The sequence below is a fragment of the Pezoporus flaviventris genome, unplaced genomic scaffold, assembly GCF_033815535.1.
Source record: "Pezoporus flaviventris isolate CSIRO_AGI_PZ_B2104156 unplaced genomic scaffold, CSIRO_AGI_Pfla_v1 ptg000005l, whole genome shotgun sequence".
NCBI lineage: Eukaryota > Metazoa > Chordata > Aves > Psittaciformes > Psittacidae > Pezoporus > Pezoporus flaviventris.
Window position 1 is genome coordinate 18,865,230 of NW_026892553.1, and position 27,705 is coordinate 18,892,934.

Consider the following 27,705-nt stretch of genomic DNA (forward strand, 5'->3'; position numbering starts at 1 on the left):
CTGAGGGCACATAAATAGACATAAAGTGATCATAGCAAAGTGGAGACTAGACAAGAACTGCAATTTCCTTTTATTAATAAACTCAATAAATCAAGTTAACATGCAGTGAATAACTAGATGGCAATAAGGATCAGCTGGACACAGGTTACATTTTCAATGCAGAAATGGTTGCTTAAACCATTCTTGAAGTAGCTGAAGCATACAGAATACTGGAGCTCTAATAAGAACTGTGGGAATTTTAGGGACTTGCCATGAGAAATTCATGTAGGCTTTGGGAAAAGGGCTTAAATGCACTGGTGCTTGTAGAAAAAGCACTACATTTACAAGTAGATTAACCTTGTTTGCAATTGCAAGGCAGAAAGCAAAGCCACTGCTGGCTTTTGACTGCCTGTCAATAATTGACATGGGTGACATAGAACCCATCGTCTCAAGGTCAGTTGTTTGAAATCAATACAACTCAGCAGGTAATTACAGATGGGCTTGAGTACTTCTTCCACGTGGGGTTTTGCCTTCTTTTGGTGCAAATGCCATTTCCAAGTGGAGATATCCCCAAATCATTTTTCCCCCTACTGCAGTTCTCTTGGTTTGGTACTGTTTGTTTCTGGTAGCAGTAATTAAGGATGCTTTTAATAGCACAGTGTATTTGGGTATCAGCAATAGTCACAGCTTGACTATAAGCAATCATGGCATAATAAACAGTGAATATTCTAAGATTGTGCAATTCCCAGCAGGAGTTGTTTCTGCATACTTCTTGTTGGGAATTCCAAGTACATAAGCAGTAATGTACATCAGTAAACACTGAAATAGTATTTTGGGAAAACTGTTTATTACTAGTAAATTGGCTTGTTTCACCTTTCAGGTCTAGAGTCAACACAAGTGCTAAATCATGTTAAAATCCTGCAGTGAGTTCAGTTGTTTGATCTCATTTTAGCACCTAACGCTCAGCATCTGGAAGATGTTTACTTGTTTATGACTTTAGGGGTCTGATCCTTAGCACGTCTCGTGCATTTGCAAGTGAGTCTGTTGGAGGAATTAAGAAGTTACTGCTCCTCAACTGGAGTTCAGTGATTTTCTTCCTGCTACACCAGTTGATATATGCTCATTGCCAGTCCACAGCACCGCAAAATAAAGCAAGCTGACATACATGTGACTTGGAAACATGTCTTGGAGGGAGTGGTAGCTCCTGGTGAAGAGGCAGAGCCTTTTTAAATAGCTCTTCTCTGCTACTTGTAATTATATGACTCCACAATGACCAAATGACAGTTAGAGACTTTGAAATCTGACTCTGCTACTAAATTGCCTAAATCTCATTACTGACATAATATGTAAGCATGGGCTTATCTTGCTGTGCTAAGGGAGGATGAATTAAACAAGGTCTTAGTCAAGTTCGGCAGCAGCAAAGTCAAATCCAGCCCTTGATTAACATGATTTAATTTTAACTGTAGTCACATTTTGGACTACAGTGTTTTCAGGGCTTACATCTTCAACCCCAAACCTTAGTGGTTTCTTCATTTGTCAAAATTGTCTTAGGAGTAGCTGGTTTGGTTGACCCAAACTACAATATCTTCGATGTTTTTCACTGAATCCAAATGTCAAACAATGAGCTTTCCTGAAATGCAGAGGTAAAGCTTAAACATTTCCAAAGGTAATTATTTCAGTGTTGTTAGCAAATGCAGTTCTTCTAAGTGGTTTTTCTACTTGTAACATTTACGGGATATCAGTAATGCAGGTTATTTAAAGCAGAAAGAACTTGTGGTACGTATTCTACCCCATGAATGTGGTTGAGCTATTCGTATTGCAAAATGCCTTACAATAAAGGGTATCAACTAAACCAAGCACCGGGCTCCTATGGCTGGCGTAATGTACCACAGGATCCTGTTACAGGCATTCTTTGTAATTCTAGGAGGCAGAAAACAAAATTTGACACTCAAAAATAATAAGTTTAAGCGAATCATGTAGGAGAAATGTACATTTATGTCCAAGAAATGGTTAGATGTTGCCAGAACAATACAGCTACATTATGAATCTTTAATGATCTCTGAAAGTCATAATGGTCTGTCACTAATGCCCATTAATGATCTCTCTATACCGCGAGTATGGGCTTGATGTTTCTGGCCGGTACCTTAGAGAATACTTTAAATATGCCTTAAACTTTCTCTGATCTACTCCCTGTGTGTCTGCTCCAAATGTAGACTGTAATTGTCTGGGTCGGAGCAGCTCGTAAGGCAGCATGGCTTTGGGGTTAAGAAAGTCTTATTCAGGTAAGATGTATTTAAGCAATATTTTTACAATAAAAAATGATAAGGTATTTCTTGGCTGCTAATCCTCTGCAGAGGTGATAAACTATATAAAGAAATGAAAGTTTAATATTTATTAATATTAAGAATATGATTGTTCTTTGGCTTAGTGATTTTTCTTTGGTGACTCTAAAAAGACACAGTTGAAGAAGGAAAAGGCAGGTGTGACTGTTAATTCCTGCTGATTGGAACTGTAAATGTATTGAATGAGCTGCTAAACTGGAAAATTTGCCCTGTTTTAATACATATTTCAAATGTTGCTCCGATTGAATCTATGGCCTTTTAAACATCCATGCCATGTATTCAGTGATTTTGTGTTGAAGCTTTGTGTGAGGTATAAAGCTTGCTTTAAAGTAAAACAAACAATGGTTCCAATTCTGTTGTAATTGCCTTTCACAAGCGTACTGTGCCTAACGTTCACTGAGGACAATCTTGTTATCGTGTTAATAACTCACAAACGTTTTTAATACAAAACCATCAGCAATTCCCTATTCTTTTGAAAATGTTTTAGCTGAAGGCTTACGAGGATTAATTTGTTTTTCTTTAATAAGAAAAAAAATGTGTTCTCTGCATTTGGTACATGAAATGATCAGATTACCATAAGAACCAACGCCCTACGGCTGGGAGAGAAAAACAAATCCAAGGACTCTTGGAAAATGCCCCAATATCAAACAATAATGTGATAGGCAGTGTTTACAGAGAGTGAGATATTAACTGGGAGATATTGACTGTCTGGGTCATACATCATTCTTTATTAGGAATAAGTCATCTTGATTAGCAAACAACTTTTATGACTTTGCATGCGGCACCCATGTTTCTTTTCCTCTCTGAAATTAGTATAGTAAATCTAAGGCTATAAGGTGCAGAATGTGAAGTAAGTCATCTGCAGCGGGTTTTGGCATGTTAAAAATGTATTTACAAAATATAATCACTTAATATGCAATCCAGATTATTAATGAGTATATGTCTTGCTCTTTCAAAAAACGGCTAAGTTTTTATAGCCTGATAGTGGCAAGGATGATGTGGTCTGAAACCACCAAAAGCTTTTGCTCTAGGTTAGCTTTTGAGCAGTATGTCACCTCGGCACAATATACAACAGAAATGTTGGTGACTGGTTGTGGATCCTGATCGCAAACGTGGTGTGAGGGGCTGCGGACTCCTTCCACAGAGCTGGAAGGGATGGGCGGTGGTGGGGCGGGATGTGGGGCAGCAGGGCTGGGGATCAGCACGGGGGTTCAGAACCAGGGATTAGCACCGGGGGGGTCAGCACGGTGGAGCGGTGCCCTGATTCAGCACCGCGGACAGCCGCAGCTCAGCGGTCCCCCCCCCTCTTAATTCCACCCCGTACGTGTGGTGTAATTGAGCATCACCAGGGACCGAACCAAAGCTAAAGGAAGTGAACGCCCGTGGCGGCGCCGTTACAAGAACCATCTCTAGGTGTCTCTCTTGTTTCTGGTTTTAGCAGTAGTTTATGCGTTTGGCTTTTCGACTGAATGTACTGGAAACCTGTCCCATTTGTTTGGTCTGGGACTGTTTACAAATTAATGCTCTACAGCATGCTTCCTGTACAGGAAACTCTGTTTTGCCAAAAACCTCCTGAAAAGACTTTACATCAGACCTTTCTAAGTAGGCTAAAATTTATGGCAATAATGGTTTAAAAATACAGTCACTGAGTAAGGCATTTCTTATATTACAGAGCTAGAAAAAAAACCCTAAAGGGTGGAAGTTTCTCCCAACATTAACAGCTCTACTGTGATGCCTTGGTGTTTGGGCATCTCAGGATTGCTGAAGCATCTTGGGTTTGCTCTTATTTCATAGAATCATAGAATGGTTAGGGTTGGAAAGGACCTTTAGATCATCCAGTTCCAACCCCCCTGCCATGGGCAGGGACACCTCACACTAAACCATGGCACCCAAGGCTCTGTCCAACCTGGTCTTGAACACTGCCAGGGATGGAGCATTCACAACCTCCCTGGGCAACCCATTCCAGTGCCTCACCACCCTAACAGGAAAGAACTTCCTCCTTATATCCAATCCAAACTTCCCCTGTTCAGGTTTTAACCTGTTAACCCTTGTCCTATCACTACAGTCCCTAATGAAGAGTCCCTCCCCAGCATCCCTATAGGCCCCCTGCAAGTCAGGAAAAAGCAGAAAAAAACCCGCCTGTATTATGAATGTAGAACTCGTATTTGAAGGGTTTGAGATGTCCAGTTCCAATTCCAGTCCAAAGGAGGTACAGATACCAGCAACTTCTGGGATCCGCATTTCTTGCTCCAGTTGTGTAAGGGAAACTCTTTGGGAATACTTACAGGCCTCACAGGGCACTGCAGAATTCCATGACTTCTGTGTGGCTACATGTTTTATCTGTGCACCTGTACAGACATTTTTACAATTAGATTCTTTAACTTCTCCTAACAGCCCCATATAGGAGACAAGAAAATGCAAGGAGGTCTTCATTACAGTTACCTGCAGTGGGCTGAGTGGAATCAACTGATAACATTGAAAGATCAGGCAAGACAGCTTCTTACAGTCCAGCAGGTTTAGTTCTGTGCCTTGGAATCTAATTCTGCTCTTTGTTGTTTCTTCCCAAGAGCAGCTCCTAGGCCTTGGAATGTTGTGTTGTAGATGAAGCTAAAGCAAGCTTGTTTGTAAACAGGATTAAGTTGACCTCAGCTAAAGGATAAGGACCTTGAGATACTGATGGGTTTTGTGGCTCCTTAAAAGCATGTTGTAATTGTTAATGAAACAAGGAATGAAGATCCTTGCAGGAAAAGGTTTAAAAATTAGAATGATGAACAAAGGGAAGAGGTTTGAAGGGAGAGGACAGAAATCCTGGTGCTATATCATCATCTGCTAAGTATGGTCTCTTGGTTGTGAGTTTAACTGAGCGTGATTTAGCAGTGTGACTGAGGAGTGGGGAAAGCCCCACATGTGGACTGGAAGTTTAATTAAAATCATGACATTATATTTGATTTTACTTCTGCAGATGAATCTATGAGTTTCATGGTGATTTTAGGTAGAAATTGAGCTATAAGTTGCACAGTTATCTACTTGCTATACCAACAAATGTGTCCCTATCGTTCAGCTGGACTTAAGCGAGGAGTAACAGTGCTCAGCTCAGGCAGCTTCTGCTCCTCTGATTTCTGAGCATTGTTTCTCTGCATAGCAACAAAACCTCCCTGTGCTTTCTGGTGAGGGCCGAGTCCCCAGAACCGTTCCAGCCGCCTAATGCGAACGCTGGGAGCAGCAGCAGCTGTTCTGCCATTAGCCTCCTTCTCTGAATTGACTTCTCTGAATTTCTTCTAATTTGCTTATGTCGAATTTGCATACACGATTTTCCTAGTCTCCAGACCTATTTAAACGCACTGCAGCAAAGGCTGGCTTGTGCTTCTCGTTCCGGTTTCACTGGCAGATGTTATTTGTGAGCGCTGTTTGCAGAAAGCATGCGTCTAACTTGTGCTGATGAATTCCCCTCTGTTTACTTCGCGTTGTATTTTTCACCTCAAAATCCCTGTGTGATTTATAGATGTCACCTTTGCTCTGTTCTTGCCAGCAGCAGCTCCTGCTAGGCCTGGAGGTGTCACGAGGCCAATTGCTCGAAGGTATCTGTGTGTGGGAAGTGCAACTCTGACTGCTCGGGCTGGGTTTATATTCACATGTGTTACTGAGCACTGCCAGAAGCAAGAGGCTGAGCTACATGGACCTTCGCTAAGTGATTACTTAGGTTTGGTGGTGGTAAATACTATTTACTGTAAAGATGCATTAGGTAGATTACGATATGAATCACCCTACAACAATAGTTCAGTGAGGCAGAGGTGGTGTTTTCCTTCATGCAGCTGTGACAATAACGGTGCTTTTTGGGGATGGGCATGAATTGCCATCTGGAAGTGCCTTTCTCTCTTCCTTCTTGGTTGTACAGCCAGATATTTGGTCCAATGAGCTTAGATAAACCTAACTTGTGCATTACCGAACTTAGGGCAGGTATCTCTCGATATGTCACTATTGATACCATGAGGATTACAAGGTGGACAGAGACAGAACACAGAAGTTTCGACTCATGGCCCTTTTCCTAATCCTCAGGGATATGCCTTCCTTCTGGTTACTAAAACAGAGACAAGCATTTTTGCTGGTGTAAACTGGTTCCAGTGCCCTGACAGTACAATGCCCACTTGCACATTTGCAGAAGCATTGTCCCAGTGCAAAGTCTAGCTCCAAGAGATCCATGCCTCCAGCCAGGACATGGCACTTTTTCCTCAACATCTTTCACTGGGGACCAACTCTGTTCACGTTTTCCTTCGTCTGTATGAACTTGGTGCCATGATCTCGGCAGTCATGTAAGAATCACAGCCAGGCTCTTCTGGTCCCAGCATAGGTCATTTGGTTTCATTATTAGAAAACAGATGGATCTTATATCACTAACCCAGCAAGGCTGATATCCATCGTATGCATTGGGCTCCATGGTGATGTGAAGTAAGGCAGAAGTTAACTTCTGAGCAAAGCAAGGACCACGGCTGTGAGAAGCTGGTAGAAATAGTTGGGTGCAAGTGGTAGGAGGAGAACTCTCAGAGGCTTCAATTTAGTCTCATTTTGTCAAGTTCTTGAGGGGAGATGAGCCATCATGTCTATGAAAAGGTGGGAAAAGGTCCATTTGAGGAGTGACAACCTCCCTGCAACCTGCTTTGGGTCTGCGAAAGCCTATTTACAGTGTTTTGTCATGTGTAAAGTGGCCTTATGTTAAGTTTGACAGAGGCACATAGCCCGCGCTTCTTGCGTGTCCCATGCTGAGATGTAAATATTTCAGGGATGATATGCTGTCATTTACACTGATGTTTCCAAGAGTCATCACGCTGAGAGGTGAGTGAACAGCTACTCCTGTGCATACTGATGTGGGAGTGCTTTTCGCTGGGGCTTTGTGGTGGGCAGAGAGAAATCAGTCGGTCACTGCTGCAAGTTCCTGACTCAGGTTGGGCCCCTTGGGGCACTGGAATAACGTGTTCCCAATGCGGGAGCCCACAGAGCTGTGGGAGCTGATCTCTTCTGTTTGTTCTCTGACCTTTCCCAGCTGATTGGCACTGATCTTTTATGCACCGGATAGACGAGCTTTTGCGGTTGACATTTTGGGAGGACTGAATATGGATTAACCCAGGCAAAAAGATTTCCCTTTTTCTCCCTTCAAACAATGCCCTCCTTTTCCAAAACTTGCCTGCACCATCAGGTCAGATCAAACCCAGTTTTAACTGAGACAATCCTATAAAGGAATTGGAATTCACAGCTGGGAAGGGGCAGAAGTGGGATTTCTCTCATTAATATTTGCTCTGAGTATCTGAAAGGGAACTGGTGTTCTTGGTGTGAGACATCATGGCCATCCTGAGCATGTAGTGGGGCATATCAGCCATGAAGAGGCCTGAGTTCTTGTCAGAGCAGTGAACCTCTTCCTAGCAAACTCATTCAGATCGGATCAGAGAACAGGCTTAGGGCATGAGAACCGCATCTGGAATATTGTGTCCAGTTCTGGGCCCCTCAGTTCAAGAAGGACTGGGAGCTGCTGGAGAGAGTCCAGCGCAGAGCAACAAAAATGATTAAGGGAGTGGAGCATCTCCCTTATGAGGAAAGACTGAGGGAGCTGGGTCTCTATAGTTTGGAGAAGAGGAGACTGAGGGGTGACCTTATCAGTGTCTATAAATATATAAAGGGGGAGTGTCACGAGGATGGAGCCAGGCTCTACTCAGTGGCAAACAATGATAGGACAAGGGGTAATGGGTACAAACTGGAACACAAGAGGTTCCACTTAAACTTGAGAAGAAACTTCTTCTCAGTGAGGGTGACGGAACACTGGAACAGGCTGCCCAGGGAGGTTGTGGAGTCTCCTTCCCTGGTGACATTCAAAACTCGCCTGGTCACATTCCTGTGTAACATTATCTAGGTGTTCCTGCTCCGGCAGGGGGATTGGACTAGATGATCTTTCGAGGTCCCTTCCAATCTCTAACATACTGTGATACTGTGAACCTTCTGAAATGCATAGGCACATCATTATTTTTTAACTGGCTTAGTAGTCTTAGGGAGATGAGTCACACATCGAAGACAGGGACGTGGTTCGGTTCTTTGCTGGATGGGGGCCAGTTTTGGCACATCCACCGCTGTGCACCAGTTGTACCGGTGCCTCTCCTGGTGTTTGGATTCATGATTCTGTACACCAAGAAGAGAAAAAATCACCTGAGGTGTTTAATGCCTTGCACAGCAAGTGGGATTTCAGATGAAGTGGGTCCAGGTGACACATCTGCTTTTGTGTCACAGGGATCTAGTTTGATTTGCTTCCTGTCACTGAGAAGGGCTGCACGGTGCTCTTGTGCAAAGAACCATGGCACAGACACACACAGGAGCATCCGTGTCACTATTCACAAGCGCCCCTGTTCTCTCAACGTAAAATAATTCTGTTTACAGCACTACAGCTTGTACAAAGTCTGCAGCTGGTTCTTGAAGCTGATCTTTACCACTGAGATTAATTTCATGGTAGCCCAGTTGCTTTGTTGATTAAAATACCCTCAATTTGGAGCTGTTGGTCTGGAGCCGCCTGAAGGCGCAGCTCGTCCATTAACATCTTTCTGCGCCTTGAACTGAGCAGTAATCCTCAAGCTGACTTCATCTGGCTCCTATGTGGGGTAGAACTAGGCTTTGAGGGGTAGTGAGCCGGGCTCTGCAGCGCCCGGGTCCAGCACGGAGCTGGCTGCAGAGGAAAGGCTGAGTCATTTCCACGGGATGCTTCACAGAGGAGCTAAATGATGCGGGGCTCGGGTCTGAGCAGCTCTGCTTCCTGGTGAATGGTAATTCTGTTTACTTAGAAGAGGGAAAAATCACTGGGGGCCTCGGTGCTGCTGTGTCATACCCGGCTCAATGTAGTCTTGTTTGTCTCAACGTGGAAGAGAGAGAAGTGATTCCGGTGGCACTTTTGAGAAAAGAATTCCCTATTTTGGGGCAATGTAAACTTACAGATGTGAGTCCTGAACCTTTTCTCTTTCTGCTTGTTCTGTAGCTACAGTAACATATTACTCCAGCAAGAGCAGAAGTGCCTGGGGATGGAATCCTGACATCCTATGCCAGCCTCGTGTTTTCTGACACACTAAAGCAGCTTCAGGCTTGTAGTTGTAGAGGGGTGGTTTGGGGTTTGTGTTGGGGTGAGCGAGGTCTGGAGCTGGCTTGTGATTTTCCTTCTGGTCTTGAATTTCATGCAGTGTTTGTTTTGCCCAGCATCTACCTGTTTATGTAGGACCTATAAGATTAGACATGAAGAAGTTCTTCCTTGTGAGGAAGCCCTGGCACAGGGTGCCCAGAGAAGCTGTGGCTGCCCCATCCCTGGCAGTGTTCAAGGCCAGGTTGGACACAGGGGCTTGGAGCAAGCTCCTCTAGTGGAAGGGGTCCCTGCCCGTGGCAGGGGTTGGAGCTGGAGGAGCTTTAAGGTCCCTTCCAACCCAAACCAGGCTGGGATTATATGATGCAGAGCACTTGTGTCCCTCAGTGAGTCTCTATCGCTCATGTGCCCATCACCAGTGTACTTGAAGAAGCAGCCAGAAAGTGCTGCCTCTCCTCCACCTGTTCCCTTCTCTGACGGTGATGCTGCACTGACACACCATTCTGTGCTCCATCACATCTGTCACCATTCATGTGCCAACACCGCACAGGCGACTGGCAGCGGGGAAGAAGGAGTTCCTCTGCTCACAGGCTGCAGCTGGCACCAGGCATGCTGCAAAGCTGTTGTGGCTTGTCAAAACCTGATGCTTGTTTCATGACAGGGAGGTCTGGAGCTGCCTTGTGGTTTTCATCCAGTCTCAGTATTTGCGAGGGTTGGTTTTGCTCAGCATCCACCTGTTTACATAGGACCTACTATAATTCTTCTCAGGATGGATTCAAACTCATGGGGAACAGCAGTGGTCTGAGACCTCCCAGAGCACAAATGGTTCAAGGAGGATGGAGCTAAATCCAGAGGGTTTGCACTTCCCTCTTATTTGGTGAAACAGCCACTGGTGCTTCAGTTTGGATCAGTGATGTGAGGTTGATGCCTTTTCCTGCAGGAGGCAGGCAGTGAAGGCAGCACACTTGGTGTCGGTTGAAATAACCGTGTCCTGCGTTAGTCAGAAAGCCAGTCCTGGTTCAGGGGCTGCGGTACCAAATTGCAGGCTTTACTTTTCCCCAATCCAGGCAACTTCCGGAGGTTCAAGTTTTTTTAATGATCAGAATCATGTTAAAAATCATCAGCATAAACTCAGCAGATGACTGGGAGGAAAAACCATAAATCAAAATCAGGTGAGATCCATGTCTATGTCAAAACAGGGGAATTGCTGCTGGGTCAGATCCCAGCTCCATGTCCATTATGATGCCGTCTCCGACAGTAACTATGCAAGTCAGTTCCATGGTGATTTCTTAAGAGGTGTTTAATTCATGATTGAAATGGGACTGGCAATTTACTCCTTAGCTTTAAGGGTGCCCCATTGCAATGCTAGACACAAAGAAAGAGGATGGATGTTCAAGGAGTATCCAATTGCCTCTACATTCAAAAAGTCACTTGGAATGTTATGTTATTCTATTGTACCTTTTTAGCATGGTGGGGAGTGAACAGCTCTTGCTGTTCAAAGAAAATAAAGCTGTTCCTTGGGATTTTTATATCTGTAACACTGAAGTAATCCAAAGACTGGTCCTGTACCAAAGACGTTTTCCCAACAAGATCCTCATTTTCATGATCCATTTATAGTAAATGAAGACATGTTTGTAGGAGTACTGAGAGATGGAGAGGCTGATCAGGCAAAAAAACCTCGGAGGGCTGTTTTTGAAACCTAAATCTGATTATGCATATGGGCTATTTTTATTCCTCTCTGTAGTTATCTGTCAAGGAACATTTGTGCAAATTAATTTCCATTATGGATTTTAAGCGTGCGGGCTGGAATCCTGGCAGAAAGATATCCCAAATTCTGCTTTTATATCCTGCTTGCCCCTAGGATTGTCAAGCCTAACCGAAGTCTGAGTTCTGGTTAGTCATTGGGACCGTGAAATGTCGTCTGACCTATGGGACAGAGCTCAATGAGGCAGCATCACTTTGATCTGAAGATCAAACGCTGCTTTTCCAAACAGGGAATATTTATAAAGTAATGAGAGAGTCTTAGGGAAAACAAGTCTCGCTCATGACTGCATTGGAAGTGGAAAGATGGCAAAATTCATAGTACGTTACTGATGAGTTGAGTAGGATGAGTTATTACTAATAATAGCCAACTGTCTGTCTCTTGGGTTGGATTTCACATGTCTTATGTGGACTGGCAGATGAAGGTAGTGGTGGAACTTGTGAATTGCAGTTATTTTTACCCTACAGTTTAACCTAAATAAGAAATGAGCAGGATTTATTTAATATGTAGATGCGGATGCCATGGAGTGCCTCACAAACAAAGGTGAGTGTGTGTAAACACCTATACGTGTAGGAGTACATGGATACATCTATTTCTTGCAGAAAAGAGGCATTGTGGATAGGCGTGAGGGGCTGCCAAGTTCAACATAGCATGTCAGCTGCCGAGGTCTCAAACTGTGATAGAACACATAGTACTTTCAATCAGACATGGTCTTAAAACCTGTGCATTATGGGCATTTCTGTTGTGAAAGCCTGGCCGTGCAACCTGTTTGGTTGGTGCAGGAGCTCCCAGTTGGAAGGAAACAGATTTGGACCCCTGCTGAGCTGTTTCTAGTCCAGGGAAGGACTGGAATGCAGAGACACAGCTTTTGAGTTGAGCTCTTTGAAGTGAAGCTGTTGGGTGGCATGGTTTCCAATGGGCTTGTCTGGGATCCCAGGGAGGGAGGGGAGAGCACCTTGGCTTTGCCAAGGGCATGTGGAGGTGAGGAAGAAGAGGCAGGTGTCTTAGGAAGCCTGGCTGAGCCTGAAACTGCATCAGGAAGCTGGTGCTGTCCCACCAACCCACCTGCATGGGTTCTGTCTCAAGAGCCCCCGTGGAGCCCTGCGGAGTTGTAGCCCCAGATGAGCTCAGCTCCAAGGAATCAGCCCCAGGTCTTCCCTGTCCGCTCACAGGACATCCCACCCTGCCCCAGTGCCTCCAAGCCTCTGGAATCCCTTTTGCCTCAGGGATAAATGCTTTCAATAGTTGTCTTCAGGGCTTCAAATCTCTGTTGCGTTTTCTAGCCTGAATGGGCTTTATTTTAGGCTCTAGCTGTTAAAAGAAGAGGAGGGGGAGTGGGTTGTAAAGAGACCCCCAGGGCATCCTTCTTCCTATGTCCTGGAGCGTGGCTGTGTGCAGGGTTCAGTGTCTGCTGTGCAGGGCAGTAACTACAGCAGGGCATTAACCACAGCGCAGAGCCAGGCTCTGACACCAGGCTCTGCTCCCAGCATCGCGGCACCGCTGCTTCTCCCTGCTCTGGTACCCCCGCAGCCTGGCCCCCCACTGAGAGCCTGGCCTCGGGGGAGGCACAAGAAAGAGGGAGAACATGGCAATGAGGAGAAAATTGGTCTTTCGGGGGGATTTTTCAGTCTCTGGAGCTGAGAGCAGGTTTGGGGAGGTGGGAGAGGCAAAAAGCCTCCGATAAAGCACGGAGGCAGGGAGGGGGCCATCCTATAAGGGTGAAGAAAGGCAGGGGAGAGCTATGGCTGGAGCCCCCCTGCCTACCCCCCGAGCCGCCTTTCCGCTCCAGGCAGGTGTCATCGCTCCGCTGCCCCAAACGCGGTGCCAGCTCTTTGCTCACCGCAGTCACGTCTGTTTGGGTGTCTGCACCATCCCAGGAGGCGGCTCGGTCACAAACGGGTCCGTCCTCCCCCCGCCCGTGAGGCCGGCGAGGGTGGGCAGCCGGGGTGCGCCAGGTCCCGCTGAGCCCCTGCCTGCACCCCGGGGACCCCTCCGCAACGAGAACCAGCGCTCGCTGGGGAAGAAGGAGGAGGAGGAAGAGGAGGAGGAGGAGGAGGGGAGGGTGGTGATAAGGGGCTTGCTGCGTCGCCTCATCTCTGCACCCAGCGCACACCCGCGGGTGTGTGTGCGCGGGGTGCTGCGGGTCCGCGCATCGCTGCCGGGGGCTCCGGCTGCGGCAATCGCGACGCGGAGCTGCCGGCGAGCGGGCGTGCGGGGAGCCCCGGCTGCGCGACCAGGCTGGTGACAGGGGTGGCCATGCAAAACCAGAGCTCGTCCGTGGAGGGGAGGCTGCGCTGGCAGCGGCACCCGTGAGGAGCGGAGGGGAAGAGGCTTCCCGCGGCATTCAGCAGCAGGCAGCCGAGGCTCCAGGCACCGGCACCTCCTCCCAGCGCCTCCACCACCACTTGCTTCGGATGTCGTCCTAAGGGAGAAGAGGGGGAAAAAGGATCCAGAACACCCCCGCCCCTGCAACTGGACAGCCCCTGCTGGAGTCTAACAGGTGTCTGCTGGGATTTGAATGGGGAGGGGATGGGTGGGGAGAAAAGTTAACTGGAGAAACCGGGGCTGGGAGAGATGCGATGATCTTGCACCAAGTGGATGTGCCCTGTCTGCATGTGAATAGTGCGTCTGGAGGAGCTCGAAGGGATGTCTTGCAAGTGATCCGCTCCATCTCCGTAGAAACGCTCCCCTCCACCTGCAAACTTTCCCCTGCTCCGAGTTGGGAGGAATGAGAAAGCATCAGAAAAACCCATAAAGGTGGAAGATCTCAGCGGACAAAAACGCCTGAGCTAAACTGTTGCATCCCGAGCCGGGGCTGCGGTGTGAGCATTCCGCCGGTGTCTCCTGGGCTCCCAAGCCACTTGGTGGTGGGTGGCGTTGGCCGAGGCGCCCGGCAGTGTCCCTGGCACTGGGGACAGGCCGAGCAGCATGCTGGCTGCGGCACCCGTGGCCGGCCAGCACACCCCGTGCGCCTGACCCGCCGGTGGTGCCGGGGCGGTGGCGGCCATGGCTGCAGCCATCGCCAGCTCCCTGATCCGCCAGAAGAGACAAGCCAGGGAGCGGGAGAAGTCCAATGCCTGTAAGTGTGTCAACAGCCCCAGCAAGAGCAAGGGAAGCTGCGACAAGAACAAGTTGAATGTGTTTTCCAGGGTCAAACTCTTTGGCTCCAAGAAAAGGCGAAGAAGGCGACCAGGTTGGCAAGGGTTATGTCTTTGGGGGGTTAGTTTGTTTAATCGAATGCAAACTGGGATGGATGTGCATCAGGTGTGGGGAAAAGGGCACCGGTGTCTCAGGGTTGGTATACTGAAGGTGGAGGTATTGCCACTCCTGGCTTGTATGATCTGAGGGACATGGGTACCCCATGCCGGTCCCTTCCCCTTTCATGTTCATCCGGTTTATCTGGATAACCCACACCACTGCTATCTGCCACACTTGCACACCCGTGTGCACCCATGTATTGGTAATTCAGTAGCCTGGCTCCCTGTTACACATACACATATACAAACACAAGCGATTTATTTGTGGGGGAGACGTTAGCAGGGGAAGTTCCCACACATGCACCTCCTTCAGTTGTATGTTAAATAACTTGGCACTCTAGAGATCTGGTTTTATCTTCCTGCTTCGCCGAATGCCTGAGCTGTGCTTCATTTGCTGATTGCAGGCAAAGCTTTTTGCTTTCGCTGGCACCTTCCAGAGTTTTGCTTCAGTGCCCTGTTCCTTTCTAGGAATCCCATACTTGCAGCAGCCCTGCAGACGTGATGCTCTCTGTGTCAGAGGGGCGAAAGATCAGGCATGAAGACTCAGTCCCTGATCTGAGTGGGGTTTTTGTACATGGGAGGAGCAAAACCCTCTGGTAATGCTGCTATCGCTTTGCTGTGCTGAAACATTGATGCTGTCGGCCACTTAACCTGCCTTTCTCAGCAGGCACAGAAGAGGTGTCTCGGTGTTTGCAAACAGTTTGGGGATGTATTGCAGCTAAAAAGCCAAAGTAAGGGCTGGATTAATTTGTTGTCAAAAAGTCAATAGATAAGAACTGTGCATCCATCAGTAGTACCCTTATTAAAGGCTGTTACTAGGAACTGATACACTTCTACAAACTATTGTAAGCTTTTGCCTTCAGTTCCTACTAAAATGAAGCACAGTAGCAGAGCTCCCTAACGTCTTTGGTTGCAAACACAAGGACTCTTATCCAGACATTGGCTGTTGGAAATGACACCTCGTATCTTCACAGTCTGCTTATCTCTGAAGTAAGTAAGATGCTGTGGAGCGGGCTGCGGAGGTGCATCACCTCCTGACAGGCAGGACTGTGTGCAGTGACTACAATGCAGATGTCATTGGGATTCAGTGGAAGTAGAGCTTTTTTGCAATTACTCCTGGTGCATTTCCTAGATATCGGAAATGACAGACCTGACAGCAGGTCCTGTTGCTGTGTACTTTGTGGTCTAGAGCGATCTGAAACCGTGTGAGATATCTCGCTTTCGAGCTGTGAATCTGAGGATGGTGATGATAAAAAGAAACCTATCCAAGCTATGCGTTGTTTTGATCTTTCTTCTCCTAGCTGATGAGGTAATTACCTCAGCCCTTATGGTAATATTTATTCTGCAGCTCCACACATTGCTGGTTTTCAGGGTTTCCCCCCTCCGTTTTCCATATGTTCATTGAGCAGTTTATCACTTCGGATGCTCTGTACTCTTCAGAGCAGCGAGGAAGGGGGGTTTGTTTATTAGAACTGCCGCAGCTCCTGTGCTGAGTGTTTGCTGCTATATATTTAGGCCCTCAGCTGTCACTATGGCTCTTATTAGCGCTATCGTAGTAGTCCTCTTTCTCCTCTCCATTTAAGAGCTCACACCTTTTTAAAAGGCGGAATACGCTCTTTGCCAGCTCATTCCTAATCTTAAACGAGATAGGGCTGAGCTCCTGAGACCAAGCAGCACACTGTTGGAATTTGTATTCACTGCGAGTAGATTTTACTGTGCTACCTACACTGCAATCGAAAGTGGCATTTAATCATTTTGGCAATCGATTTCATAGGCATAAATGTGGTCTCCCAAATGAAAAGTGTTGCAAAGCTGGTTGCCCTGCTTTTGGTTTGGGTCTTTTTTTGTTATCTCAGCCTTGAGAAGAAACCTGGAGGTTTGGTGTTTTAGCATCCTGCTCGCTTGGAACAACACCTCAGGATTTCCCACATTAATCTCACTATTGTTTCTTTACAGAGCCTCAGCTTAAAGGTATAGTAACAAAGCTATACAGCAGGCAAGGATACCACTTGCAGTTGCAAGCAGATGGAACAATTGATGGAACAAAAGAGGAGGACAGTAGTTATAGTAAGTGACATGAGAATAAATGGTGTGTTCGTGAATCGTGGTGTCTCATTCTTCCCATCTAGGTCCATTGGAAACTGTTGTCCTGGGATGACTGAGTGAGTGGAAGCGGCATTAACACTGTGCTCAAAGTGCAGAAATCATCCAGACTTACTGGGTCTGAGAGAAACACAATAAAAATCCCTCATAGAATAATGAACTAGAGGAGGTAATGATGACACATATGACAAACAAAGCAAATGTTATCTCCATGGTAATCTAGAGAAGTTCTTTGCTGTCCTTTGGATTTTATTAGGAGGGTTTTTTTTCCAACAGGGAAAATTTGCTCGCCTACTCAGAGCGCCTGAAATAGAATAACACTATCTCCACTCTTAAAGAGGGGCTCATTCAACCAGAGCCGCGTTATTTCACACAATGAGAGTTCATCGCTTTAAAGTTCACGTTTTGCTATTATTACTATTATTTTTTACCCTGCCTAAACTTAATTATACCTTCGGCTTTTAAGCAGATTTCTTCCCGCTTTTCTGCCTTGGGTCTTCCATCTTGAAAGACCCCAGCTTTGGGTCTTTCAGGGTTCTCGACTTTGAGAATGAATAGAAAACAGGAAGAGATGCCTTGAGCACAGATTGGGTGTGTGTGAATAAAACACTCAAGTGTTTCGCAGAGCTTACACTATGTTACTGCTCTGGAAAAGAGAGTTAGGAGGCACACAGAGCTTTGGGAAGTACTTCAGGCCACTAGACAGCAAAACAAAAGTCAACAGGCAGACCTGGCTTTTTAGTTAAAAAGCACAGATTTAAGTGCCACCCTTTTCGTATGAGAAGCATTTGCAGGTGAGCCATCGTTTCATTTTGCAGGACAGTAGAATATGGCAGAGTGAGCGCAAGATGCAGTAGGAAGTATCGTATCTTATTTGTCCAGTCACTTGCTCCCACCCTTCTCCCGCACCCTCTTTAATCCTCTTTACATCCCTGTGTTAACCTCTGAGCAGCGGCAGGAAGGAGCTGGCTCTGCTGCTGGAGGAGGTCTCCTCTGCAGCCACTGAAGGTGCTTGCCTTAGGGTAGAGCCTAACCATAGGATCTGTTGGGACACTGGCTCCAGGTCCCGTCCTTACCAGTGGCACAAAGACCGGGTCGGTGCGATGCTGAGAGGCTGCTGGCATCTTACAGAGCTCTCCTTGGTGGAGCCACAGAATTTGCTCCAAGGATGATCCTTATGGACCTTAAACGTTGCTTTTCTTTCAAGTGAGTGATCTCATATTTATGATTTTTTAAAAGTCAGTGCAGATCTGTCAGGATTTCAGGGTAATTCTGTTAATTATCTTAGAAGAAATATTACTCTTTCCATCAAAGCATGAAATACCTGCTAGAGATCGTTTTTTCCTTCCAATGCTTTGCTCAGAATCAAATCTCTAATAGGGATTTTGAGATGTGAAACAAGATAAAACATACAGAAGTACAAACGTGTCTGTTTCTAAGATATCTTTGTTTTCACTGTGTCCTTAAATTCACCATAACCTGGTAGATCACAGAGGAAACCGTAAAACCTCCTTGTTGTTGGATACCAGCTTTCCAAAATGTTGAATACTTAAATATAATGGAATTAGCCCAGAAATGGTTGCAGCTGAGCTGCAGTATCTGAGTGCTCCAAACAGAGGAGGGTTTTATCATAAGAAAACACATGCTTTTGTAGATGCTCCTGTTTTATTTAAGGTAGATGTATGGACCTCAATGTCCTACAGTACTAAAATTGTCTTAATTGCAGTATTTCTGGTGGCGCTAGTAAGACCCTGATTTATGCTTTGGATCAGAGGCCACATAAGGGCTTCCCTCAAGGGCTTGCTCCCATGAGTGTTAAGTGGATCAGGCCCCCTAAAATCCTGTCTTCCGATACCTGCAGACACATCCCTCCTTTACCCCATAGCACCGTGGGGAAGCCACAGGACTTTCAGTCCCCTCCAAATGCATGGGGACTCTCTCTCCAATGTGTTCTCTTCTTTGTACCTCCTGAAGGGTCTCATTGCTGTTCCCTTTTGCCACCTTCACCGACTCTTAAGACCATGTGCAGTGCAATAGTTCAAACTCCCCTTAGTAAGAGGAACATCCTCAAATGCAGCTCTGGCCAACAGAGTGGTTGCACAGCACTAGGACTCTGCAGCTGCATTGCTTAGAGCAACCCATAGCCAATGTCCATCCCTGCTCTGCCTTGTTTAACTTCACATTCTTCCCTATCCACAGTAGGGATGGGGACAGCTTGCAGCCCCCAAGAGCCAGCTTGCTTCTGACAGCAGCCTGGGGCCAGGAGTCCTCTCCATTGCTTGCTACCTGGAACTGGCTAGGAAGTTTGCCTGAAGATGCCCTTAGGCTCCGGAGTTGGGAGCAGACCCAGTGCTGCACATAGGGGTCACAAAAGCAAGGTGGCATCTGCAATCGCAGGGAGTTTAAAAGCCAGCTGAGATTTTGGAGCACAGTTTAGGCAGGAAGTGAAATATGGATCTGAGGAGCCGTAGCAGTCAGCAGAGCCTGGTTCTAGCCAAGAGTCCACATGATTTGAGGAAGTGCCTCGTGGAAAGGATTTCCTGGCTGAGAAACAGATTTTGTCTCGTTACATGTGTTAAATAGGGCAAGGTTTTAAATCAAAGCAGAATTTACCCCCCCCCCCCCAATTTTGGCAAGACAAATTGATTTCAAGACCGATAAAATAAGGAAATGTAGGACACAGTATCCTGCAGAAAGCACATGAAGGTCCAGGTGGCCAAGCCAAGGATGGCACAGACCTCACAGTAATGTATACGGTCATAAATCCAGCTGTGGCCCACTGCTGCTCATTTTGCAGCTTTAATTCTCTTGTCAGGTGATATTGCACAAGGGCCATAGCCAAGATCATCTCTCCCTTAGGCACCACCGAGTTTTCCATTGTGATGGATATTATATCCTTGTTTTAAACAGCACAAATGCGTAGGGAAAGGCTAGGAGGTGAATAACTTCGCATTAGTTTATCCTAGCGCAGATTGATCATAGTAGCAAGCAATTTATTTTCCGGTGGCTTCTTTTTTGCCACTATTCCTGTCATACGGGCCCATATGAGGGTCAACCCTTAGAAATGTGACAGCATCTCAGACCTGCTGTCCATGGCTTGCAGAGAGGGGGCTGCATGGCTCTGCTGCTGGCCCCATCAGCAGCCAGAGGTCATGGACAAGCCACTCACTGTTACAGAAGCCAGACTTGGACTTGCTGCTGGGCAGTGGGAGCAATAGCTGTTGATAAAGGGATGCCAACGTCCCCTCGCCTTGGAGGTGGGAGCTAGGGCAGCCTGGCTGTGTGTCTGGCTGTGCGTAGGACAGACAGACTGTGCACCCCCCCACCAGCCGGTCCCTCTCCCCTTCACAGCAGCAGAGCCAGCATTACTCCCCCACAGCCCTTCTGTAACTTCCCATAATCTGTGCCACGGCAGCTGCTAATCCCACCGATGTCTAAAGCAGAGTGCGCCCAACCCTCGGTTTTACCTCAAAATAGAGCGTGTAGGTTTATGGCAGGAAAACCTGTTCAGCAGCCCAGGGAAGCAGCTGAGCACCCATTGCAGTGGGTGCCCCAGCCCTCCCCGGCGGAGCTTGCTCAGCCCCGTATCTCTGCTCGCTTTGTCAAGCAGAGCATAGGGATCGCTCACTAAAACCAATCTCTGTGCCTTGTGAGCTGCATCTTCTCTGCTGTCCTAGGCTTTGCCCTGTCCTCAGGTGGTTGTAGCACTGTTTAAAGTGGAGCCTGTACTTCTACCCTTGTGCTGAAAATACCCAACTCGTACGCACGCCATTAAGAAAGCACCTTTTAAAAGAGACCTCCAGGTTCTGCCTGGATACTGAGCTTTAAATTGGGCTCTCTTGCCTACACAGGGATCCAGTGCTGCTTTTGGGGGTTGCACTGCAAAAAAAGGACTCTCCAGGGGAATATTTACTGAGTCAGGCAGGGAATAGCTTCTCCCCCAAATAAATTCTTGCACTTAAACGAATGGATGAGAAATCCATTTCCGTCAGCATTCCACTCACTGAAAATCTAAGTTTTGTTTGCCAAAGAGTGCACAAAACTAAAGGATGCAATTGTTTCTAGTGAAGAGAAAGCCATTTGTGTTGCTTGAGGGGAGTGTGAGGAGGGGCCGCATGTGTGTCTGTGTCTGCATGTGCACTCGTGTACGAGAGGGGGAACAAACCCAACAGAGGTATGATTTTATGATCTCCCACATTATTTATTAGCTGGATATTTCCACCTGCCCTGCTATATGCCACCATTGTAGGAAATTCAATGCTCAAAGGCCCTCCTAGCCTCAGAGCAGAGTACCTGTAAATCACAGCAGTCCAGCCCTAAGCCTATGGCATCTATGGCACCCCTTCTTCACTCAGCCTCGGGCTGAGATGCTCAGGTTCCAGAGCTGGAACATGGGCTCTTTTCACCAGCACTTAGTTCTTCATCCCCAATGCCCAGTGTTAACTTCTGACCATGCCTTTATCAATGTAGGGCATGTATACATTTGCTCTCACCTTTTTTAACACACTCTCGACAACCCCACACCCAGAATTTAGTTTCTATATTAAACGCTGCTGAGCTGCAACTTTACATTGAAAAGTGTGACCATTTGGGGGTTGTCAGGCTGGGAAAGGAATTTATAATGGCTCATCATTCTTAGCTTATTGTTTTGAAATTAATACAAATATTCCAATTCCATAATTCAGTTTTAAGTTGGCCTCAGAGAGTGACCATAAATACTACATCTCAGCCTGAAGCAGACCAGAGTTTTCTAGCCAAGTAATAAGCCATCGGAAATAAGAGCCAGCTTGGCATTACCTCATCCCATCTCTGCATTTCTACAACAGACTGGAAGGAGATGCTTTGGGTTATGAGAACAGTTCTTGAACATTTTCTTAACTCCCTTTATTTTTAGCCTTTACTGTTGAACACAGAGTGCTGGATTCCACTCGTATTACTTGTGTTCAATTTTGATGTATCCATGAATCTAAGCTATGGCAGAGCTTTGCTTTTCTTTCCTTATTTCTTATTTAATTTGCCTCTTCACAAACCGGAATCTTCAGTTTTGAAGAGACATATCTCTGCTTATAAATACTGCCACTATTAGCATGTGTACAAGCAGAAACGCGAGGAGAACATTCGGAGCAGCTCAAATTGAAAGCGTAGATTTAGGGCTTGAGCTAAAGGATATGCTGTCATTTCATTTCATTTGGAAGTTATTGAACTCTGCTTTTTCACACCCATTCTTGTCTCAAAAAGAGAAAAAAAAACCCGATGAGCTCTGAGTGGAAACTTTTTGAGATGTTAATGAAGGTTTTTAACTTTCCTGCATTTCATTTTGCTCCTTTTGGTCAAAAAACGTGTACTGAATTTGATCTGAATTTGCAAAAAAAAAAAAAAAAAAAGTTTTGATCATCTTGAGAAAACTTTGTGTTTGAATTAAATTATTTTTGCACTGACTTGAAAAGAAAACCACAAAATCCCAAATTAAGTGTGTTTAGTTCAGCAGACCCTGGATTCCACCTATGAGGCAGGTGAGTCCTTTTAGCTCTCAGTGCCTCCAGTTCACCATCAGAAAGGGGGAGATACATTGATAACTTCTGTAGGTAATTTTGGAGCTATTGGTGGAAATTGCTGCAGAAGAACACAGTAATAGCAATATTCCACAGCACCCACTAAAATTAATATACACTTTAATGGGCATTTTTTATCTGGTTCTGGTAACTATGGTCTAATTCTCTATTTGCTCTGCATCCTCTAAAGGATTAATTTTGCTCTCTGTCTCCTTTCTCTCCTAGCTTTGTTTAACCTCATACCTGTGGGTTTACGAGTGGTGGCGATTCAGGGGGTTCAAACAAAATTGTATCTGGCAATGAACAGTGAAGGATACCTATATACATCAGTAAGTAAACACACTTCATTTTCTTCTCACTGGAAACTATGGTAAAAGCTTGTAAGTTCCTCATTTTCTGTTCCAAGGAATCTGCTTATAACCTATAGACATAAGATTTAACTGCAAATTCAGTATACTGGTGATAGTCTTGTTTTCTATGAATCCATACGGATGCACAAAATCAGACTTCACCCATTTGATGTAAACTAATGATCCCAAAGTGGGGAATGAATAAGAAGCCCCACAACAAAAAACCCAGGCAGAAAAGATGCTTTCTCATGGTCACTGCGACCAATGGAGCTAATCAGTGCAGGGTACAGAGGGAAAGGGACAACTTGATGAATCCCCGACATGCCTGAATGCTTCCATACCTTCCAATATAATCTTTATTACGGTTAATATAAGGGATTAAAGTAATTTTTTTGTTGTTTGACTCAGAAATGGAATTAGATGTGAAAATCTTACGGCTTCAAGTGGTTCGATGAGTAAAGAAAGGTTTGATTAGCAGTTCTGATGAAGAATAGCAGTGAATAATTTTCGGTGGCTTTTCTCAAGAGAACAAACAGTATTTTTAAGGGAAAAAGGAAAAGGATGTTTTAAAAAATAGACTATTTTCCAATTAAAAACCTTTAGTTGAACAGCGTTCAGGAGTTTTAATTATAAACTCTTGAACAGATTTTTCCCAGGGTGGTAAATAAAGGAAAATGTAATTTATTATCTACTACAAATTATGCTCTTCTATGACTGATTCCCTTAAGGTGCCTTTAATACTGATAGCAATTAAGTAAACTTATTGAAATCTCTCATTTGTTTTGCAATCCAAGGGGAAGCTTTGCATATTTTTCCTCTTATAACTGCCAGAGCAAAAGCAAATCAGAGCTGGGTGTGCTGCAGGACAGGATTTCCGTGAACAGCATCAAACTCTGCTTTTCTTTTTACTCTGGCTATTTACTTAGGGCGGTTAATCCACAGATCTGTTTGCAGGGCTGTAGCCACACAGCCGGATCATGCCAGCTCCCCTTAATCCCATGTAGTCATGGTCCTATGGCTGCACAGTGTCATTTACATTTGCACTGCGAATGTCCCTTTGCACCTTGCGGTCTCGTTTCCATTAGCATCCTCAGCTGCGTTCCTGATCCTGAAGTCAAAGGGACCACAGAGAGAATCAGAATCATAGAGTAGTTAGGGTTGGAAAGGACCTTAAGATCATCAAGTTCCAACCCCCCTGCCATGAAGTATCATTTCTACTATCCTTCAATGTGAGGAGGAGAGGCAGAATATAACTCTTCTTTAGATTAGATCTTGTTTTGCTTTATGAGTGTTTAGTCATCTTAGGAATTGCTCAGAGATTCACTTTGGTTGTAATTTTTGGTGTCTGCATGGATTAGGGATAGTTCTTCACATGGTCTCATCTGTTACAATGCAGTGTGCCCTCCTTGAATCCTTCAGTACCTGTGGATTTAATAGTTTATACCATGGCAAAATAAACTGGTAGCATCCTTCTGTTTTCCCTTAGTAACAGTGGCCATTTTTGTTCCTTCATTAAGCAGCTGTATTTTCTTACTATTATTCTTTCATTCTTCTTGGCTCTGTTGGGCATGGCACAACCCTAGACAGACTTTTGCCATGTTGCTGCGTCCAAGATTTCTATTTCTAAATACCCTTCAGAAAGACGGGTGTGCATTTAATGCTGATCTACTTTGCCAAAGGCAGTTTCCACACAAGTTGTCAATAATCTTTGGTTTATCATCTGGAGTCTTCTGGTTTGGTTATTTTGTCCTTTAAAATAATTGTAAGAAACAGGCTTGGCAGGCAAAACCTTGCTTATGTCTCTGTCAGTGTGCGCAGGGCATGGACAAAGGCTGGTGAAGAGCATCTCGTCTTCCCCTCCTTCACTTGCTATACAAAAAAGGTTGCCAGAATTGCAGTTCCAGCACCATTTTTCAAGTGTTTCCAGCACTTCTTTTGCTGATAATGATCCTTTCAGCAAGGGATACAGCCTGTCAGTCTGATGTGTAGGAAATAGCTCTATATTTTGGGCTGGATTCTTGGTTGATGTAAATGAGTCCCAAGAGAGCTCAGCTGATTTATGCCATCTGAACACTCACCTGCTCAAGGGATGCCATCAGGGAGTCTGGGGAGCAGATCAGCTCAAGGAAATGACATCCATCTACACATCCTGAGGGTTTCCAAGCCCTTGCAGGATGTGTTCCCAAATGGGATTTGTCAGGAGCAGACAGATGGTAACATGGGATTAATCAGGAGCAAAAGTGCCACAAAATGCTGACAAATTCCTGACACGAGGATATAGGGAAAAATAGAAATGTACTTAGAGTGTAGATAACTATAACAGATAGTTATACCATTTCCAGACAGAAATTAAATTAGCATTGATGATGCAATGTAATAGGGAGAGAGAACATTGTGGTCCATGTCATGATCACTTGCTTTGGGTTTTATTGTCACTCCAGCGCTTCAGTCATGCTTGTGTCTGTGCAGAGCCACTTCCTTCAGATTGCATTGCCAAAGGTTATGGATTCATTTGGTAAATGGTTTGAGAAACACCCTACTGATATGCCAGCCCTGCTCCTCACCCCGTGCTACTGTCTGTGCCTTGCACCTGATAGAGCCTTTTAGCCTGAAAACACCGCACCTGATAAGGAGGCCATTAAAGTCCATGGCAATTACCCCACTGGTAAATAGGTAAATAAGACATCTGGCTTATTGGAGGATAAATGGAGGCTCAGCTAAGTGCTTTCCCACACTCACATAGGAAAGCACATTAGGGGTAACACACCAGGTGTCCCATTTCCATGGATCTTGCACTGAACTGCAAGATGAAATCACAGTTCCATTTCATTTTAGCGACTGTTGTGAATTCCTGTGTTTTGCCACTTATGGTGTATTTTTTAGGTTTAGGCTGCGCAGCAACAAAATGGAATTAGTGGATTCTGAGTGTCCTTCACACCTAGAAAATACATCCTGACCACAGTCCTTCAGAGTTGTTGCAGAGAATATCATAGAACCCCAGACTGGTCTGTGTTGGAAGGGACCTCAAAGCTCCTCCAGCTCCAACCCCTGCCACGGGCAGGGACACCTTCCACTAGAGCAGCTTGCTCCAAGCCCCTGTGTCCAACCTGCCCTTGAACGCTGCCAGGGATGGGGCAGCCACAGATTCTCTGGGCACCCTGTGCCAGCGCCTCAGCACCCTCATAGTGAAGGATCATATCTGCAGAGCCAGTTTACTCACCTGTTGAGCTCTAGCTTTGGCCTTGCCTCTTCCTTCCTCGCAGTCTGCCACAATAGGAACTCAGGCATCTGACCTCAAAATTAGCCTCCAGTGTGGTTTGCTTCCAATCCAGGATGAGATGAATTTGCTCCATGAGGGGATCAGGGATGTGTAATAAATCTGCAGAGAACAGATATCTGTATTTGGCTGCCAGAGTTTATAGATAGTTTGCAGCATCTGTCAGTTAGAGCAAAAATAAGATCTTTAATGTAATGATAAAAGCTCCTTGGGGATAAGGCATCAACTCAGCTAAGAAAAAACAGAGATACGATGTTAAAATAAATACATAATTGTCTGCATTTGTTATAGAAGCATGTTAGAAGGCCTGGATTCAGGGAAGGGAAGCGACCTCGATCCTCCCCACAGCCTCACCCTGCACTGAGCAGCGTGTGCCTCCTCTCACATGTCTTCATATCACAGAATAACACCACGTTTGAAATGTTTGGTGTTTGAATGTAGCCAGTTTCCTGCCAAAATGGATGGCAGTTTGTGCAGCTGCACCTCCCAAGCCCAACACACCCTCACTGGTTTATTTGGAGGGATCCTGTCAGGAGCTATTGGAAGCTGTAGCTCTTCCCGCTGTTCGATGCTTGAGCATCCACCTAAAATGAAAACACAGGATTTGATTCATCCCTTCTTGCACCAGTGTCATGCTGCTGCAAGATGACTTAAACAGTGTTATGGCACTGCTGTCTTACGTAATGCAAAATGAATCATGCCCTTTGGTAGTTTGGGATGGCTTTTAGTTTGGCTTATTTTCCTTTCTATGAACCACCATCTACGCCACGCTTGAGGTTTGCAGGGTTCATGAATTCCTTGTGTTCTTTAGTTGTCTTGAACAAAAGTGGAAAGTATTTTAAGGACCTCTTTGTCAGGCATTCAGTCCTAGAGCTACTGCTTTCACATTGAAGTGATTGTGATGTGACAGAGGAGGCTCACAGTGACACAGAGCACCAGTTCATTAAAGGAAAGACATGTATGTGGGTGAAGTGAATTGGGCGTATTGCTTGAATTTCACATAGGCTGAAGTGTAACCAAAATACAGCGATCTGAAGAAGACAGCCTGAGGATGTCTGTCTGTGTATTTGCGGTGAACCATCATGTCAGAGTCTTTAAAATCATGTAATGATTGTCAGTGAAATGCAGATTTCTCCTATAGAACATTTTAGCCCATGTAATTCAGTGCTTGTTTAGCCTACATGCCTTCTCAGAAACGAAAACTAACTGGTGCTGCTCATTGCATCCTTCTGGCCAGTCTCGGGAGCCATGAAACTCAGCTTGTAAAGAGAGTTGGTTTTCCCTCTTGTCTTATTCTGGGTTCCTGTGATCTGCTAAAGCATTTGATTTAATAGTGTAAACCACGACAGTGTCACCCATGAGTACGTGTACAGCTTTTCCCAGTGAAAGCCCTTGTGTAAGAGTGGTCCTTTGCCATGACTACATGTGATGGGACTCTGTCCATCCCCTCCTGCCCCCTTTCAACCTGGAAATTCAGGGCATTCATCCTTTTGTAGGATGGGTATTGGGAAGTATGTTACATGGCAGAGCTGTTTATGCTTGCTTTGTTAGCTATTGTAGGATGTCCCTTATTTCTGAGTTAATAGAGCTGTTGTGCATAGCTCATTTTTGCCACAGTTAGAATGGGTTTAAGGAGCACTTTGATATAATACCCTGTGCAGATTTTTACCTATCATTTACCCTAAGAGAGCATTCAGTTAACATTGTCTTCTGTATGTAAAATAGATTGGCATATATAAGTCTGATACCTGCACAGAAAGCAAACATTGCATGAAGCATACATGCTGATTATAGCCAAGAGAACCGAGATGTGATTAAATTCTCAGAGTGATTCAAAACTTGGGTTTGGCGACGTGGAGAGAAGGGAAGTTTGTGCATATTTGAATACTGAGCAGTGCAGTGGAGACCTGCTGTAGCTAATGGGAATGGCTGGGGCATTTAAAATGAATTGCTGGCAAAGAGCATTTTTCCACCTCAGGGG

General features: G+C 45.5%; 1 protein-coding gene across 6 annotated transcripts in view; it reads left to right on the forward strand.

Moving 5' to 3' along the window:
* Positions 1 to 27,705, forward strand: part of FGF13 (fibroblast growth factor 13) — a 241,051-nt gene that overhangs the window by 170,577 nt on the left and 42,769 nt on the right. For 5 of the 6 annotated variants that reach the window (XM_061446216.1, XM_061446213.1, XM_061446218.1 and 2 more), the window contains 2 exons: positions 16,399 to 16,509; positions 22,323 to 22,426. In XM_061446216.1, coding sequence (XP_061302200.1) covers positions 16,399 to 16,509; positions 22,323 to 22,426 — 215 coding nt within the window. Of the gene's footprint in view, positions 1 to 13,707; positions 14,379 to 16,398; positions 16,510 to 22,322; positions 22,427 to 27,705 lie in introns of those variants that run through there. The other variant, XM_061446214.1, reaches the window with a different exon arrangement.